The 18532-nt window shown below is 38.2% G+C and overlaps 1 protein-coding gene across 3 annotated transcripts in view; it reads right to left on the bottom strand.

Annotated features, from left to right (window-relative positions):
* Positions 1-3637: 3637 nt before the first annotated feature.
* nap1l1 (nucleosome assembly protein 1-like 1) overlaps positions 3638-18532 on the bottom strand; it is a 31344-nt gene continuing 16449 nt past the window's right edge. For 2 of the 3 annotated variants that reach the window (XM_033976085.2, XM_033976086.2), the window contains exons 8-15: positions 15534-15605; positions 15315-15454; positions 12222-12367; positions 9933-9952; positions 9078-9200; positions 8507-8539; positions 8365-8415; positions 3638-4946 (exon numbers count right to left, since the gene is read on the bottom strand). In XM_033976085.2, the coding sequence (XP_033831976.1) occupies positions 4911-4946; positions 8365-8415; positions 8507-8539; positions 9078-9200; positions 9933-9952; positions 12222-12367; positions 15315-15454; positions 15534-15605 (621 nt within the window). In that variant the 3' untranslated portion in view covers positions 3638-4910. Of the gene's footprint in view, positions 4947-6944; positions 6978-8364; positions 8416-8506; positions 8540-9077; positions 9201-9932; positions 9953-12221; positions 12368-15314; positions 15455-15533; positions 15606-18532 lie in introns of all 3 variants that reach the window. The other variant, XM_033976087.2, reaches the window with a different exon arrangement.

Genomic DNA, 18532 nt, shown 5'->3' with positions numbered 1-18532 from the left:
GTCTGTGAGGGAGGGGGGGGTCTGCGAGGCCCGTCCCCCGCGCGCACGGCCTCCACCTACAGTCTTCTGTTCCCAGTGACTGTCTACTGTTTATTGAGATTCAAGTCCATACCATCACGTTATGCACGACACACACGCAGAGCCGCCTACAGGCTGCGGGGTATATACCATGTACAGGGATGAAACAGAGCATTTTTCTGTCTATTCCTTCCGTGGAATCTTCAGTGACTCCTCACGTCCTCCTCACGTCCTTCAGTTCCATCATCCTCCCGTCTCCTCGTGACAGATGTAACCTCTGCATCATATGAGCCAATTCACCATCCCTGCTCTGGACATGTCAAGGGCACGTCATATGAAAACCGATCTCCAAAATGTCATGAGCCCTGTTCTTACTGTTCCATGGTCCTTTTTTATTTGAATTTAAGAAATGTCAGTCACAGTGCGATGCCTTGTAAAACAAGCCTGTCCAAGGACGAACATCAGGGCAATAGCGCCATCTACTGACCTCACAGTAAGATTGCGTTTTTGGCATTTTCTGCAATAATTGATACAATACAAGATACATTAAAAGGTACACTTTGTAACTTTTCTGCTTAAGGGTCCATTTTGCATTTGTCACATTACATTTGTTTTATTGGTCAAAAACAGCTTCTACGTGCATTCTTACTGTGACCGGGATTGCCTCTCCACAGATCCGACTTGTAACTTGCCCTCGTATCACCTGATTGTCTGGATATTGAAAGATGTAATGCCCTCCTCTGGAACATTCTAGGCAAATCAGTAACATTTATGGAGACAAACCGAGGGCGGACTCTACAGCAGAAAAGTGACATAGTGCACCTTTAATGCGAACGTTCCAAGTAACGCAATAAAACGAGCAGAAAAGTTCCAAATACACCTTTAAATGTGACAAAATGACAGTAGCCCGTTGCGTCCGTGTTTACTGAGTTTATTGATGAACACACACAGTTAAGAGTACAGTATTTAGGAGCCGAGCATTTCGCTTGGACAACAGCTGCTCAGGGTGAGGCTACAGCGCCCCCTGCAGTTCACTTTAAATCCCTATAGTAGTCTCCATGCTCACCGCAGTATCAAGAGTACCCTGTGGACGAACGCAGGCGATATATAGGCAATGGAGCTGCGCAGTGTCAGAAATCACATAGTTTATACTTGGATCAGGAAGCGTTTGTTATATAGATTTGAAAGTGATTTTATTGCAAAATTCCTTCAAAGTAGTTCTGGATAATAGTGTCAGATATGCTCTGGAAAGATATCAATAGCAGACATTTAATATTTTAAAAAGTTGCACAATGTAATTTTTTCTGCCTGCTCGTCTCCATGGTAGTGTTATTGTGCTGCCAGGAATGTTCCACAGTATGGCATTTAGCTTCTCCAAGTCCATGGAGGCCAGGTGTGCTACCAAAAGAAAATACAAGCCAGATCTGAGGTGATTCATTTAGTTATGACCCAAAAGTAAATGCAAAAAATATCAGTGTTTAATGCCATACTGTGGAACATTCCAAGCAAAGCAACAAGAAGCACGTGGTGTACACTGTAGCAGAAATGTTACGCAGTGCACCTTTAAGTCAAAATATCATCCTCAGTATATGTATAGTTCAGTAAAGATCAAACCTATATCAAATTTGGTCCAAACTACTCCTGATGCATTTGAGCTTTCCTTACTTTTTGCAGTGTACTTCAATAATGCACATTTATTATGCATTTCCCAAACTGCACAGCCCTACACAATAAAAGGCAGCAGGAACAGCCTTCAAACATGCTTTTATTTTGAAACTTGTCGCTCTTCACAGTGATTGGAGTCCACAGGGAAATGGGTTGAGGTACATTTAAAAGGAGAGGTATTAATTAGAAAAAACAGCCATTTACCATGTCATCTGTGCTACGACAACACTCCACTTCAAATAAGCCAATTTTAAAAGGTGCACTACAGAACTTTTCTGGTGTTGTGTCTACCACCTGGTCATCTACATGGAAATGTGATCACTTGGCCTGGAATGTTCCAATGTAAACTTTACGATCAATGAGTTGCTTTTATTGCTTGATGGATAACTTTAATGACTGTGGGCAAAGAAACAACATCTCCATGAAGATGGCAAAACCTTCCATCGGAAAAGTTACATAGTGCAGCTTTTAAAGGGAAATTGTACGCGTATGTTTTCCATTCAAATCGTTTTTTACAGCTTTGGTTATCACGATTTATTTTTCAATTCCAATTTGCAACAGACACAAGAATACAATTTATAGAATTAGACAAGCCTAATCCAAACCTGCATTGGTTAAAATCAGCACATTTTAGACTAGATTTCATTTCACAGCTCTTTAAATTTGAACTGAACACAATTGTGACTAAAGGATGCACTGATCCGATACTGGTAAATTAGCTGGATCAGATATCTGCTTCCATATAATAGTTAGGCCAATTCCCTGGTCGGACATAAATTGATGTAAATAGACTATTCACTGGTTGTAGTTGGCCCACTGTGTCTGTATATGTGAATAAAAAAGCAGTTACTTAAACAGATAACTACATAACATTTGTTGGAGTTTTGTCTTGGCATTTATTTCTTTTAAACAAAAATAAATACCATTTTTCAGCTTCTGCACTTGGATTGGATGATATTGACAGATACTTAACACTGAAGTATAAAAATCTGTATTGGAACTGTAAACTGAACTGGTGTGCCAATTTTTATTTTTTTAGTTTTGCCAGTTAGATTTGATTATTTTAGTCAACAGAAACAGAACTTGTAATACATGAAGCTTATTTGAATCAAGTTTAATTTAATTAAGCTGAAAATGTATGACAATTTGTCATCTTTTTAAGTGGAACCCAACCCTGTTCACTCAAAGCCTTTTTTCTTAATTTAGGCCACTTGTGCTTCCCTTAGACATTGAGGAAAATGCACTTAAAATCTCTCTGGTTACGACAGATAAAAGTGCAGGAATATTGGGAGATTCTGCTGCAAAACGACAACCTACTGGACATTACACAAGTGTACTAAGTGTCTTAAAAAACACCAGAGCCTTATTTAAACTTCAGGAATTAGACAAATGCCTCAATCTCTTTGTGAATTGGTAACTTCCATTGGAGATCTTTTGCAATGTAATCCAGTAAATAAAAAATAAAAAAAACTTTAAAAGCCCTGTACCCAATTTTTTCATATGTATTTGAGAAAAATCTGTCCATCACCAGTATAGATATATTGTATAAGCACCTCTTAAGGTCAAAACAAGTCTGCATCCAATTATGAAGTTTTATTGTCCAAGAATTAGGACGTGCACGGTCAGTTGTGAAAACAGCTTATAAACTCAACAAGGTGAAAAATTTGGATACTCAGAATGCATAATGGTGGACCACTGCAAATTGATAAAAACAGTGACAAACAGAACTACTTCATTTTAAAACAGTAAAAACCAGGTAGAGCACCTTTAACTCATTTCTATCAAAAATTGTGTATAAATGATGCCAGCGCCTGGAAGAAAGCAAAGTTTCAATTCTGATGAGATTTGTCAAAGAAATTTTACATTTTTGAAAGATTGATTTTTCAACAAGTAAAAGTGTCAGCTTAATGTTAGATACCAGTTGTAGTCACTGGAATGTTTTAAGTTTGGCTAATTTTCTTTCCAAAGGAATTGACTAAATTGAGGCCAATGGGGCCATTAAAAATTATGGAAATGCTACAAGTACCAAAATGTTTAAATGTGGTACTTTCCAGATCTGAGAAAACCATTAGAATACTTTAAATAGTATAAGTCACATGGTACTAACAGATTTCCAACACACCGTAGGGATAATGAAACTCAAAGTGGGCATATATGAGATGGTTGGACTGGAATATCCCTTATTCAGTAATGAGCGATTTTGAATTTTAGATTTTAGTTACGCAGCATTCAAGCCAACAGCTGTTGTCTAAGATCAAAAACAACAAAAGACTTCACGAGAATCCAAACTAGTTTTAGCAGTGATAGTAGTTCATGCTTTTGCCCCCTGCACTGCAAAACACATCTACACACATTTAAATTACTCAACTTCAGAATACTAATCCATTTGAGCAGTTTTGGCTGGTTCAGATTTAACATCAGGGTGACTGACAAATGATGGGTCAGTCCTTCAGTTACACATAGCATAATTGGTTTGATATGAAAATGTAATCAAAAATTTAAAGGTGAACTATGCAACTTATCTGATTGGAATCTGGCATCTCTTCTTTCATGGTAATGTTAACGTTGCCTTCCCTGGAATGTTCCGCAGTATGGCATTAAACTTGTCTAGCATTTATTCAATTAATGTTTTAAGTGCAAATAAATGCCTAGAAAACCAGAGCATTCTTACTGTGAGTGGACTCGCCTCCACAGATCTGACCTTTAACTTGGTCTTGAGGAATCAGGAGCTCATCTCCATGGAGTCAAGCAGTGGTTAAAATATTACATATTGCACCTTTAATACTGTTCATCTTTTCATTTGAATTGAAACAAAGCATAAATTTAACCTAGTCAAATAATTTTTGTTAAATAATTTACATAAACCAAGTCTAAACTAGTCAAAACCTCTTAAAGAGATCAATTTTCTAAACTCAAGGGATTTCATCTCAGGTAGTGTGTTTTTGCAGTGCATGCCTCTATTGTACAGAAGAAAGGAACAAATCTATAGAATAATAAAATACTATGTATACGAGCCAGCGCTCCCAGTATGTTACCATGAGTTTTCGTATAACAAAAATCTTGAAATCTTTTTTTTATTTTTTTTACTTCAAATTCTCTACCAAGAAAAATACAAAACATTATAAGGCGTAAGTAACTATTTTTTAAAGTTTTTTTTTTTTTTTTTTTATATATATTTTTTTTGTTTAGTTTTGAGAAGCTGGAGATTCTCAAGGCAGCGGGAAACTTCACTGCTGCTTGCATTCAGCTGGGGGGGCGTCTTTCTGTGGAAATCAAAATAAAAGAATTATGAAAAAAATGTTTTCAATTGTGTTTTGCATTTATGACAGTTCAACAGACGAGAAGCAAAAATGCACTTCCAAAAACAAAGATGGAAAGAAAAATCCAGACAAAAATAACATTTAAAAGATTAGACTTTGGGGAAGGATCATCCATAGATTAAATGTCAAGGTTTTGGCCCCAGGATTGAATCTTCTGTAAAATTTTGGGGTGATTCAATATTAGCATTATTGTTTGGCCCATATTTATATATATATATTTATATATATATATATGCACACTCCATTGACTCGAGCAATTTCTCAGTAGAAAGTGAATTAGACTCAGCTTGGTTTTAAAATGCTCTAAATTTTTAGGTTTATTTTGCTACTGAGGCCAGCTCCTGCTAGCACTAGCAACTGGTTTGATTGCCAGGCGGTAGGCATTTAGTAACACCGTCAAAGCAGCGGTATGGGCAGGGGGAAGCAAGTATCAACAAAATCCTTGCTCCTGACCGTCAATCCAAGCGTGCGAACCTCTATTAACTTCATTTGGCTGGAAATGAACACAGGATGACACCAGACTCCCTCAGTCCGTTTCCTTCTACCGTAGCCAAATTTTTCAGATAAATAGACATTAAGCCCACTAAACCAGTCGGCTGGAAAGTCCCCTCATTGTCGTTAGTGGGTGTAACTTGCTCAGTCCCGTTGTGAGTGCTAAAACGAGTCATACTGTACAAATATTCCACTACACACGTGCCGTTGTACGCATGGTGCTCAAGTCGAGATCTCCGCTCTCCCCCTAAACTCATCCAAGGGACGACTGGGCAGACCCTTTTATGTGTCAATTGAACCCTGTGATATCAGGGCTCTAGTCTGACTTGCCCAACTTATGTGATTATTTTGCATCAGTTCAGGACTCGTGACAACCACTGTTTTGACAAAGCATTCACATGAGTTGATCCTTTTACATTTATGGGGGGTACCAAAAGAGGTTGCAGCTAAGGCTTTAAATATATACACATACAATGTAATTCCATCATACTCAAAATAAAAGTACATCTCAAATGGCAAAGACATCATCACAGACTAAACAAAACATTTATAAACATCACAAAAGGAACGGTTCAACATACAGAAACATACACGGAGCCAATGCAAGGGTTTAGTCCAAACTCCAACAGAAAACCACCAGTGCGGGTTAGTGTTAGCTTAGCCAGTGTTAACTTAGCATAGCAGCCAAACACAGGGTGCTCTGGACAAATGGGTGCCATAGACAGAAGGAGGATGGAGGGGGGATGATCAGGAGGTACAGGGTCTGCTACCAATACTGGCACCACTAGAATATATATGGAAAAAATATATGGGTAAGGTTGAGGACTAAACCAGAACCAATATTTTCAGATTTTAGGGCCATTACAATCATCCTCAAAAAGGAGAATTTAAAATCAAAATGTTGAATACAGTTCCAGTTAATATGACTTTTACTGAGAACAATTGTCCAAAGATTGCAAAGCTGATTTATTCTTGATTACAAAAACACTGGACATGTTCATTTACATTATAATTTTGATGAGACATTTATCCAAACAGAAAAACCTCACGAGTCTCATTTGGGTTGCCAGTTTCATTTTAGGTTTAAACCAACTGGATTTCAGTTTTGAATCTCTGATCTGAAACTCCACTACCTAAATCCCAGCACCTGCAACTAAAATAGTCAGCACTCCTACAACTTTTTTTTAATATGGACAGGATCCTCCAGAATTCACTGAGCTGCAGAGGTTGCACATCTTCTCTAGGTGCAGGTTAACACACAGGCAACCCAGTTAAAACTCTTTCAATATGTTAAGAGACATGTTGCAATCATTTTTATTTCAAATTGTAATATTTCCTTGACTTTGACATCCAGGTTTACCAAAAACTGCATGGCATCTTTTCACATCTTTTAGGTGCCAGTATTCACAGAGGGCCCTGTGTGAGGAAGGACAGAGGAGGTGTACCTACCAGTACAGGTAATTCTACAGTCACCACTTAAACCTGGTGAGGAGAGAGTCAGAGAGGAGCTGACACAGATGCAAAGACTTAAACATCCAGAGGCCAAACTCAAGAGGTTTGTACTTCAGGCAGAGGCCATGCTATGTGCGTGCGTGTGTGTGTGTGCGCGCGAGTGCGTGCATGCCTGTATGATAGACCAGGTGGAGTCAGGGATAAGGCCTTGTCTGTGTGAGGGGTTAGGGTCTCGGACTGTGGTTTAAAATAAGCAATATCACCTGTAAACCAAACACAAACTTTATTTTGGGGGGGAAATATCTTTCATTACTGCCGTTGCATTGTACTCAGATGTACAATTGAAACCATAGATCTGTTGAAATAATTATGATAAAAGAATGTTTTATCAGTTCAACAAACTTGTTTTGGAGGAAGTCATTTAGGGTTTAACCAACTGCTGAACAATATGGTTCAGTGTGACAAAAGGCACTTATATCTCACATTTGATGTTTTGCATAAACCATCTATGTGGTTCAAGAAATAGGTGGCCAAAGTTCATGACTAGAGTCAACTACCACAATATCCCATGTACAAATGTAATGTTTGTCATGTACACAACACTTCATATATTGCAATTTTGGGTTTAGTTACAAACGAGATGTTTTGGATCCAAACAATCTAACATTTAGAATAAATCATATGAACTAAACAAATCTCTACCGTCTAATCGGCTGGAGTTCAACACATCAGGTTCAAAAAAATTTTTAACATGGCTGTAGATGTACTTGGTAATGTAATGAACGCTTATACACAACAGGTCAAAACTGAAAAAAATCAGATAGATAGATTTTGTTTAAAACTACACGGAATACACCGATAAGCACTGTACAGCCCCAGAGCAGAGTCTCATTGGTTTAAATGTGAAATGGTTGAAAATAAATCAAAACTGAAGCAAACCAAAGCAGGAGCAGAATGATGCAGGTGACCGGATGTTCTGTATGTTGAACCACTGCTCTTCTCCACCTACAGCTCAGACACGTTCAAATTTTCAATCTTTGCAATTGTAGAATTTGGTTATATTTAACCAATTGTACACAAATAACATTGAATTTTAGTTGTGTTTTATATTACAGAAAGTATTACACTTGTTTTTGGCCTAATACTTATACTTATTTGCTCATGTCATTGCTCAAGTCTTACTATATATCAATTTATATCTGACATAAAAACATAGGTTCATATGTGTATTCTTTTACCAACACATTTTAAAGGGGACATGCAAATTCATGTGCAAACTGCAATGTCTGATTTTAAATTTTAATGTCATGTTTTAAAATCTTTTGTCCTGGAATTGCAAAGGGGAGGAGAGCAGAATGGATTTTTTTTTTTTTTTTGAAATTCATTTAAAAAAATAATAATAAAAAAAATAACATACCTTGGGAACATAGTCTGGGTCATTTTCTTCATCTGCCTCCTCCTCTCCCTCCTAAACACAAGCAAAAACGTATTTAAAAAACAGATTTGAACAATGGAATGTTTGAGGATTTTGGAATAAATCTTGAGTAGAATTTTCTCACCTCATCATCTCCTTCTTCACCCTCCTCATCGTACTGGAAAAAAAAATTTGTCATTCATTAAAACAGACAAGATGACAGACCTTAAGCAGGACTAAACATCCACACCTCAAACTTCGACTGCCCTGATTACAGCCAGGTTTAACATCAGAAATGCCGGACTGTAATCAGGGCAGTCTGTGTGCTTCAATTTCAACTACTATGTGGCATCAAACGACTCATTTAAATTGACCTAGTTAATTAATGGCATTGTCTACTGTTCCGAGATGTTTTCTTGACAATTTTAGGGCAAAATATTTTAAATGTCCATAAAAAGGTTGCTGTATCGGTCTGCTGTGGTAAAGAAGGAGCTGAGCCGACAGGTAAAGCTCTCAATTTACTGGTCAATCTACGTTCCTACCCTCACCTATGGTCATGAACTTTGGGAAATGACTGAAAGAACAAGATTGCAGATACAAGCAGTCAAAATGGGTTTCCTCCGCAGAGTGGTTGGGTGGAGTGGAAGAAAATGGATGGCATAAAAAAGGTCACCAGTACAGTTCAACGCAGTTAAAAAGCAGCCGGTTAAACTCACATCATCGTCGTCATCCTCGATGGCCTCTCCTGTGAAGTAGAGCACAGCCCGAGGAACGATCCGCTCACGAATGAAGTGACCGATCTCAAAGTCTGCAGCCAGGATTGCCTCGGAGTCCTCATCCTGGAATCACAGAGGTTTAAAGAGATTACAGGTAAGACAAAAAAAAAAAAAAAAAAAAAAAGGAAAAATATACATATTCCTCCATGTCTACACAATTGCTTAAGAGCTGCCTGTATAGGACAGTAAAACACAGCGGATTTGTACAATGATCAACAAACCACTTAAAGCACCTCCCTGACTTTTTGTATAATAATCAAATGTGCCCAATATCGCAGCAGTGGCTCAGTGCGTAAAACGCTTATCCAAATACTAGCGATGCATCAATCCAATACTCCTATCGAATATCAGCGCAGATACTAAAAATTTGCTGTAAATATTGGTTTAGTCAACATTACATCAATTTACATGCCTAACCAGGATGAGAATTTTCTTGGTTGTATTTGGCACAGAAAGTGTAAGAATGTTTGAACTTTTACTTACAAAGTTGTTCTATTTAAACAACATCTACATCACACATTTGGAGCCGTTTTGTCTCATTGTATTTTTGTTTAAAAAGGAAATAGATGCCAATACAGAGAAAGAAAACATCTGCATCAGCAGATACTTAAAACTATTGTACTGTAATCAGAACTGAAAAAGTTGGATCAGTGCATCCCTACTAAACACTCAAAGCTTAGCAGTTCATACTCTGCTCAAACCATCATGTTCATTACCACTGTACCTACCAAATGAACAATATTTGTGATGCGCTATATTTATGAAGAAAATTCAAACATTTAGAAGTCAACTTACCAACTCTCCATTTTCTGGCACTGTAAAAGGATCACACAGATGTTTGTTAGTTTCACAGTAGCTACAGCAGGAGACTGTATTGTAATATACACACGTGGACAACATTGTTGGTACCTGTCAGTTAATGAAAGAAAAACTCAAAATGATCACAGAAATAACTTGACTGACAAAATAATAAAAATTCTACAAAATTTAACCAATGAAAGTCAGACATTTCTTTTCAACCATGCTTCAATGGAATTATTTAACAAAATAAACTCATTAACTGGGCCTGGACAATAATGATGGTACTCTTAACTTAATATTTGATTGTGGTGATCGTTTCAAAAGGTTGTGCAACAAAACGATTCCCGTAACTGTCAATGAGATTTCTGCACCTCTCAGCAGGTATTTTGGCCAGAGCCTCCATGTTTCACAGTTGGGACAGCGTTCTTTTCTTGATATGCTTCATTTTTCCATCTGTGAACATAGAGCTGATGTGCCTTGCCTTTGTGTCTTGTCAACATGTAGTTTGGCAAATTACAATCTGGCTTTTTTATGATTTGTTTAACAATTGTGTCCTCCTTGGTCGTCTCCCATTAAGTCCACTTGGGCTCAAACAACGATGAATGATGCGATCTGACACCGATGTTCCTTGAGCTTGAAGTTCACCTTTAATCTCTTTAGAAGTTTTTCTGGGCTCTTTTGTTAGCATTCGTATTAGCTGTCTCTTTGATTTGTCATCAATTTTCCTCCTGTGGCCATGTCAAGCTGCTTGGAGATGGTCTTATAGACAAGCATGTTAAAGGTAAAGGCTATTTTTTTTTTTTTTTTTCTAATCTCCTGAGAAAACTTTCCTATGCTTCCTCTGGTCCATGTTGAGTGTAGTACACAACATGTCACCAAACAGCACAGTGACGACCTGTAGCCCTATATATAGCCCCACTGACTGATTACAAGATTGTAGACACCTGTGATGCCAATTAGTGGCCACACCTTAAAATGTCCCTTTGGTCACATTTTCTTCAGGTCTTTTCTAGGGGTACTATCATTTTTGTAAATTTTTGTCCTGTTTCATTAGTTTATTTTTTTTATAATTCTGTTGAAGCATGGTTGAAAAGCAACGATGAGTGCATGGGCAAAGCAGTCCGTTTTCACCCCCTGCCCTGACTCCAGTATCCTAGGAACCCATGCCGTAGACATGGGATATGCATATTTGTTCTAGCTAGCATGTCAGTGTCGACATTGAGTCAATGGGCGAATCAATGTTAAAGGCATCGTGAAGCGTTCATGTCCCCAAACACACTCCTGGCATCGAGCCCTATCTAAGCCCCCATGTCATAGCCATGGGCCATATTTATTACTGCTAAAATGAATGGAAGTCAATGGGAGGTCAATGGGCGACCCCGACAACATTGTCCCCATGGTGACGTGGGGAGAGTTGTAAAACTTTCTACCCTAAAACTGTCATTCTGTAGGGGGCCCTATCGCGCCGATTTTATTTCTTTCACAATGAGTAAATGGAATTTTGTGTCAAATTTTTTGGAACATTTGGGAAAACGTATTTGTATGGGAGGGCCAAAAATTTTATTTGGTCATCCGAATCAGACCCATGTCGTTTTTTTGCCCATGTTATCTTAATGGGAGTAATCCCAAAATTTCGATTCATGAGAAAAAACATTAGTTTCATGGAATAATGCTAAATTTGCAATCAAAAAAGTCAATGGGAACCATATCATATTTTTTACTGGGTTGCCATGGCGATGCGCCAAAGAGCCTATGGTATCCTAATGGGAAAATTTCCAAATTTTCAGACATTTCAAAGTTAAATAAAAAGTCAAAATCAAATACCTTCTATGAAGAAAGTGAAATTTGGCACAGTGACTCTTCAGGTCGTTCCCATCCAAAAAGTCTGAGGGGCCAAGTTTGTATTTTGCACAGCGTTGGCATGGCCATGCCATTTTATTGCATTTTGTGCATCAGCGGTTCCAATGTGTGCAGACTTTGTTTAGTGACAAGTACAGCCCAAAGCTACAATAAAACACAGGCAAGTGGTACATTAGCACCATCCTCAGGGAGTGCCAGGTTAGCCGAGTGCAAAGTAAGGCCCACGGGGGGCGTTCGATGCCACTTGCGGCTTTAATTTATATTACTTTTGTCAGATTCAAGTTATTTTTGTGACCATTGTGAGTTTTTCTTTCATTAACCAAAGGATACCAACAATTTTATCCACGTGTGTATTTTGCATTGGTTCTGTGCTGTGTGTACCATATAAGTGATATTTTTGTATAAGCTTTGTGCCACTCGTACCCTCTGGAGGAGTGAAGAAGTTAAAAAAGGAGTCATTGGGCACAGTCTTGGTCACTGTCCTGACTGTGCCACGGCCCTTGTGCTTCTGTTTCTTCTTGATTGTTTTCAATGTAACGTTTTTGCCCTTCGTCCACTCAATCGTGCAACTAAAAATAATAAGGGACATATTAGCAAAGCATCAAACACTCTTGGACTGTTTATTACATGTATACTCATTGAACTGTTTTGACAAAATCTGCTATTCAATTTTTATGTACAACCCTAATTCCACTGAAAAGAAAATAAAAAATAGAATACAATGATTTGCAAATCCTTCGACCTATACTGAACTGAATAAACTGCAAAGACATGATGTTCAAACTGATAAACTTTATCGGAACGTGTTGCAGGCATCAAATTGAAAATGAGTGAATATTTGCACAAAAACAATAAAGCAGGGACAGGGGCAAAAAAGAATGGGAAAGTTGAGAAATGCTTAAAATACACCCATTTGGAACATTCCACAGGTGAACAGGTTACTTGGAAACAGGAGTGTCACGATTGGGTATAAAAGGAGCATCCCCAGAGGGCTCAGTCATTCACAAGTAAGGATGGGGTGAGGTTCACCACTTTGAGAAACATTGTTCTTAGACTGTTGGACTATTTGCTCACGCAGTTCACAATGTACAGTTGCAAGGAATTTAAGGATTTCATCATCTATGGTCCATAATATTATCAAAAGATTCAGAGAATCTTGGAGAAATCTCTGCACGTAAGCGGCAAGCCCGAAAACCAACAATAAATGCCTGTGACCTTCGATCCGTCAGGCGGTACTGCATTAAAAACAGACACGAATGTGTAAAAGGATCTTACCACTTGGGCTCAGGAACTCTTCAGGAAACCACTGTCAGTTAACAGTTTGTCACTACAACTCCAAGTGCAAGTTAAAACTGTACCATGCGAAGCTAAATCCATATATCAACAACACCCAGAAACACCAGTGGCTTTTCTGGGCCCAAGCTCACCTGAGATGGACTGATGCGAAGTGGAAAAGTGTGCTGTGGTCTGATGAGTGCACATTTCAAATTGTTTTTTGGAAATCATGGACATCGTGGCCAAAGAGAAAAAGGACCATGGCATGTGCAACTTGCACATCTGTGAAGGTACCATTAATGCTGAAAAGTGCATACAGGTTTTGACTGCCATCCAAGCAACGTCTTTTTCAGGGACGTTCTTGCCTATTTCAGCAAGACAATGCCAAGCCACATTCTGCACATGTTACAAGAGTGTGGCTTCGTAGTAAAATAGTGCAGGTACTAGACCGGCCTGCCAGCAATCCAAACTTTTCTCCCACTGAAAATGTGTGGCGCATTATGAAACGAAAAATACAATAACGAAGACCCCGGACTGCTGAGCAAGTTAAGTTGTACATTCAGCAAGAATGGGAAAGGATTCCCCCTGCAAAGCTTCAACAATTAGTGTCTTCAGTTCCCAAACAGATGTTGTTAAAAGGAAAGGTGATGTAACACAGTGGTAAACATGCTCCTGTCCCAGCTTTATTGCAGTAGTTTAATCAGTTCAATATAGGTTGAAAAGGATTTGCGAATCATTACAGTCTATATACAACCCCAATTCCAATGAAGTTGGGATGCTGTGTAAAACTTAGAATATGGTTGACAGTAACTTCTGTATTATTTTTTTGTCTTAAAAAACTGCTAACCTGGTTTAGACTACAGCTCTCAAACTTTTCACATAAAAAGGTAGATATGTTTGGGGACTGGTGGAAGGGGGAAGGGGCAGTATAAATAGTGCAAAATGCCTACAATCATTAGTCCCACTTTAGGAAATTGGTCTTAGTACTTCTGTCATTTACCAGGTTTATTTGCTCTAAAACGCATGGAAAAAATGTGTGTACATTTAAAATGCATTTATTTCTTTACTTCCCAGTGGTCCAGTACTGGATGGTCTGTGGTCCAGTTTGAGCCAGTTTATATTTCAGTCTTTTTATGAATGCACCACTTCAGGCACTGGTATTGAATATCAGAAGATATACTGAAAACTTTGCTAAACTGATATTATGGAACTGTTACCCGATCCAGCCGATATTGTGATTGGGCCTTTAATTGGATGTAATGGTACATTCTAGGCCAAAATCAGCCTCTAAAATCTAAAACTTAATGTTTGAACTTTTATTCATTCTGAAGTTATCTAAAAGATGAATAACATTTCCATTAAATAGATACACAAATAAATACACAAAAGATCCAATTGTGTTACGTAACTACCGTATTTTCAGGACTACAAGTCGCACCTTTCATAGTGTGGCCGGGGGTGAGACTGAAATTATTAAAATGTATAATTTCACACCTTTGTTATCGTCACACTGAAAACTGCACGAGGGCACTCTAGGCTTGTGTACCAGTACGACAGCCATGCGGAAGCAGCGCTTCTACTTCTGGCATGGTGCTTCATCTATTTCCGGGGGCGGCGGAGTTGTTCAGAAGCGACACAGAGGATGAAGAATTCAATGGATTTAGTGATTTTGAGTGAGAGTTTTGAGAGTAAACTTGTGAACTAAAGCATAAAAAAACAAGCTATCTGATTAACTGTTACTATCTTATGTAAACATACCACACGTGTATTCAGTTCGCTGTCTATGTGTTACCTTGGCATGTTGTAACGCTTTTCAGCCTCTTCTCCATTTAATTATTATTATAACTTGCCTTTAAAAAGATCAATTGTCTGTTCTTGGTCTCAGATTTTCTAAAAATTTCAAAAATAAAAATGCCACTTTTAGTCCAATGTGATCATGTTTTCTTCATTATTACGCATTTTTTTGCTGGTGTGACTTAAACTCCGGAGCAACAAATAGTCCGGAAAATACGGTAAGTGCATTTTCCGTCCATATCCTCATATTGTTTAACATCGGCTCTTGGCAGATTCTTAAAGCTATACTATTGATATTGGTACTGCAGTATTTTAAAATCTTCCAAGAGCATTGACATAAGAAAAACTTAACAGAATTTAAGTACATGTTAGACTAGATTTTGTTCAGTCATCGTTCAGGCCCAGCACAGACCCAGGTTAAAAGGCCTAAATAAGTCCCGCTCTCACCCTGTGCAGCTCATGATTTCTGGGCCGTCGAAGGAAAAGGGGTCGCTCTCATCGGGTTCAGACCTCATTTTGTATGTCTTTGTGAGGACTGTGTTTGAGAAGAAGTCGTTTGGCTCGAAGTGGAACTCTAATGTAAAACTCTGCAAGAAAATAAACATAACATTAGACTGGGTTGTGTGCTGATGCAGTATTGTACAGGGTTAAGTGGAGGTGGCTCACCATAGGCTGCCCTGGATCTGAGAACTTCACTTTGATATCTTGTAAATGTTTAAGTATAGGCTCATCGTGTTCCTAAGAAAAAAAATAAAAACTGTCAAAATACAGATGTTTTCACATGATATATCAATCTGATTGTGACACCAGGATCATTTCACAGCAGTAGGCGGCAACTTTTTTTTCACTGGGAAAATGCGGGGGCTGAAGAGGCCAAATATTAAAACATACCTGCTAGATGACAGCAGTGAAGCTATGAAGTGCAAACTAAATGAGGTTTTTAATGCACATGTGGGATGTGTGTTTAAGCTATAAAAAAAAAAAAACTAAGGTTATTTTAAGGTTTGAACCCTTTAAATATATCAGTTGCCGCTCTCCCTCAGTCTGTTGCATAAAAGTAACAGCAGCAGCACTGCTTTCATCCTGTCCTCTGCTGCACATCCACCCACTTCAGGGTGAAACACATGAAACTAATGAGTCATTTTATTTGCAATGTTTCCGGGCAACAATAAAACAACAAAAAAAAAAACAGAATCAGGCAGCAGTATTGAAACATTATTGTATCTGTTGCAAAAAGATGATAATCCCAGTCTCACTAAACAATTTTTAAATAAATATCATTAAAAAGGCATTAGCTGCAGAATGAAGCAATAATTAGCCACATAACTTACTTCTTCAACCCTCTACAGCTCAACTCAACACATTACAACACCCAAAATCTCTCCACTTTGACGAAAAAAAAAAAAAAAAGCAATCAATTTTGAGCCCAAAAATATATTGTTCCAGCTTTCATATATTGACTGTTAAGGCAATATAGTAATTATCATGACAAGCCTACCAAGACAACAGTCACTTGAATTTGTGGCTATGCAAATGCTTTATTTTGACAAATCTAATTGTCAAAAGGCCATTTTGAGAAGTGGAAAAAATAAAAAATTCTCAGCTCCTCTCTAGTATGATCTGCAGCCATCCATCGGAGGGGGTTGATGTTTGAGATGTTTACAGCACTATATCATAAGGGGGGGGGGGGAATCGGCTCCCAGTAACTCACTGGGCCCTACAATTTTCCAACCCAGGAATCACCAGATTATATAAAGTAGTTTTAGATCAATATTTAAAAAATTCAAAAACATAATGATCCGTGTCAGCCAAAGCTTTCCAAAAGTGCTGCTAGAGTTCCACATGTGGACAAAATTGTTGGTACCTGTCGGTTGATGAAAGAAAAACTCACAATGGTCACAGAAATAACTTGAATCTGACTTTCATAGGTTAAATTTCATAGAATATTTGTCAGACATTTCTTTTCAGCCATGCTTCAACAGAATTATTAAAAAAAAAAAAACTCATGAAACAGGCCTGGACAAAAATGATGGTACCCCTGGAAAAGACTGAAAATTTGACCAAAGGGACATGTTAATCCAAGGTGTGGCCACTAATTAGCATCACAGGTGTCTACAATCTTGTAATCAGTCAGTGGGGCTATATATAGGGCTACAGGTCGTCACTGTGCTGTTTGGTGACATGGTGTGTACCACACTCAACATGTACCAGAGGAAGCAAAGGAAAGACCTGTCTCAGGAGAGTAAAAAGAAAATTATAGACAAGCATGTTAAAGATAAAGGCTATAAGACCATCTCCAAGCAGCTTGATGTTCCTAAGACTACAGTTGCACATGTTATTCAGAAATTTAAGGTCCATGGGACTGTAGCAACCTCCGCAGGAGGAAAATTGATGACAAATTAAAGAGACGGATAATACGAACGTAACAAAAGAGCCCAGAAAAACTTATCAAGAGATTAAAGGTGAACTTCAAGATCAAGAAACATCCGTGTCAGATCACACCATCCATCGTTGTTTGAGCCAAAGTGGACTTAATGGGAGACGACCAAGGAGGACAACATTGTTGAAAACAAATCATAAAAAGTCAGATTGTAATTTGCCAAACTACATGTTGACAAGCCACAAAACTTCTGGGAGAATGTCCTATGGACAGATGAGACAAAAATAGAGCTGATGTGCCTTGGCGAAAAGTTCCATGTTCACAGATGGAAAAATGAAGCATATCAAGAAAAGAACGCTGTCCCTACTGTGAAACATGGAGGAGGCCCTGTTATGTTCTGGGGCTGCTTTGCTGCATCTGGCACAGGGTGTCTTGAATCTGTGCACGGCACAATGAAATCTCAAGACTATCAAGGGATTCTAGAGAGAAATGTGCTGGCCAGTGTCAGAAAGCTTGGTCTCAGTCGCAGGTCATGGGTGTTTTTAGCTGTGTGTTTTGGGTCATTGTCCTGTTGAAAGACCCAAGAATGGCTAGGAGGAAAACACTGGACTATTCTAAAGTGGCCTTCTTATGAGCCCTGACTTAAATCCTATTGAGCATCTTTGGAAGGAACTGAAACATGCCGTCTGGAAAAGGCACCCTTCAAACCTGAGACAACTAGAGCAGTTTGTTCATGAGGAGTGGGCCAAAATACCTGCTGAGAGGTGCAGAAGTCTCATTGACAGTTACAGGAATCGTTTGATTGCAGTGATCGCCTCAAAAGGTTGTGCAACAAAATATTAAGTTAAGGGTATCATCATTTTTGTCCAGGCCTGTTTCATGAGTTTATTTTGTTAAATAATTCAGTTGAAGCATGGTTGAAAAGCAATGTTTCATTTTCATTGGTTAAATTTCATAGAATTTTTATTATTACTTTTGTCAGATTCAAGTTATTTCTGTGATCATTGTGAGTTTTTCTTTCATTAACAGGTACCAACAATTTTGTCCACGTGTGTATAACCAGTTTAAATGTGCTCTAAAAATAAATTGATTTATTAAAGACGACATTGTGCTTTTGTCTCATGACATTATCGTTAGGCCTGTCACAACACATTTTTAAGGGCGATATATTGATGAAAATGGACACTAAATAATGCTGAAACTACTTTATGCCACTGACAGAATAACCCTACAGTAGGTTTCTCCCAAAAAAGGACTAAATGAACAGCTAAAACATGATCTGCAA

This window comes from Periophthalmus magnuspinnatus, chromosome 12, assembly GCF_009829125.3.
Source record: "Periophthalmus magnuspinnatus isolate fPerMag1 chromosome 12, fPerMag1.2.pri, whole genome shotgun sequence".
Taxonomy (NCBI): Eukaryota; Metazoa; Chordata; class Actinopteri; order Gobiiformes; family Gobiidae; genus Periophthalmus; species Periophthalmus magnuspinnatus.
The sequence above is the reverse complement of the archived record's forward strand: the minus strand, read 5'-3'. Positions and strand labels throughout refer to the sequence as shown.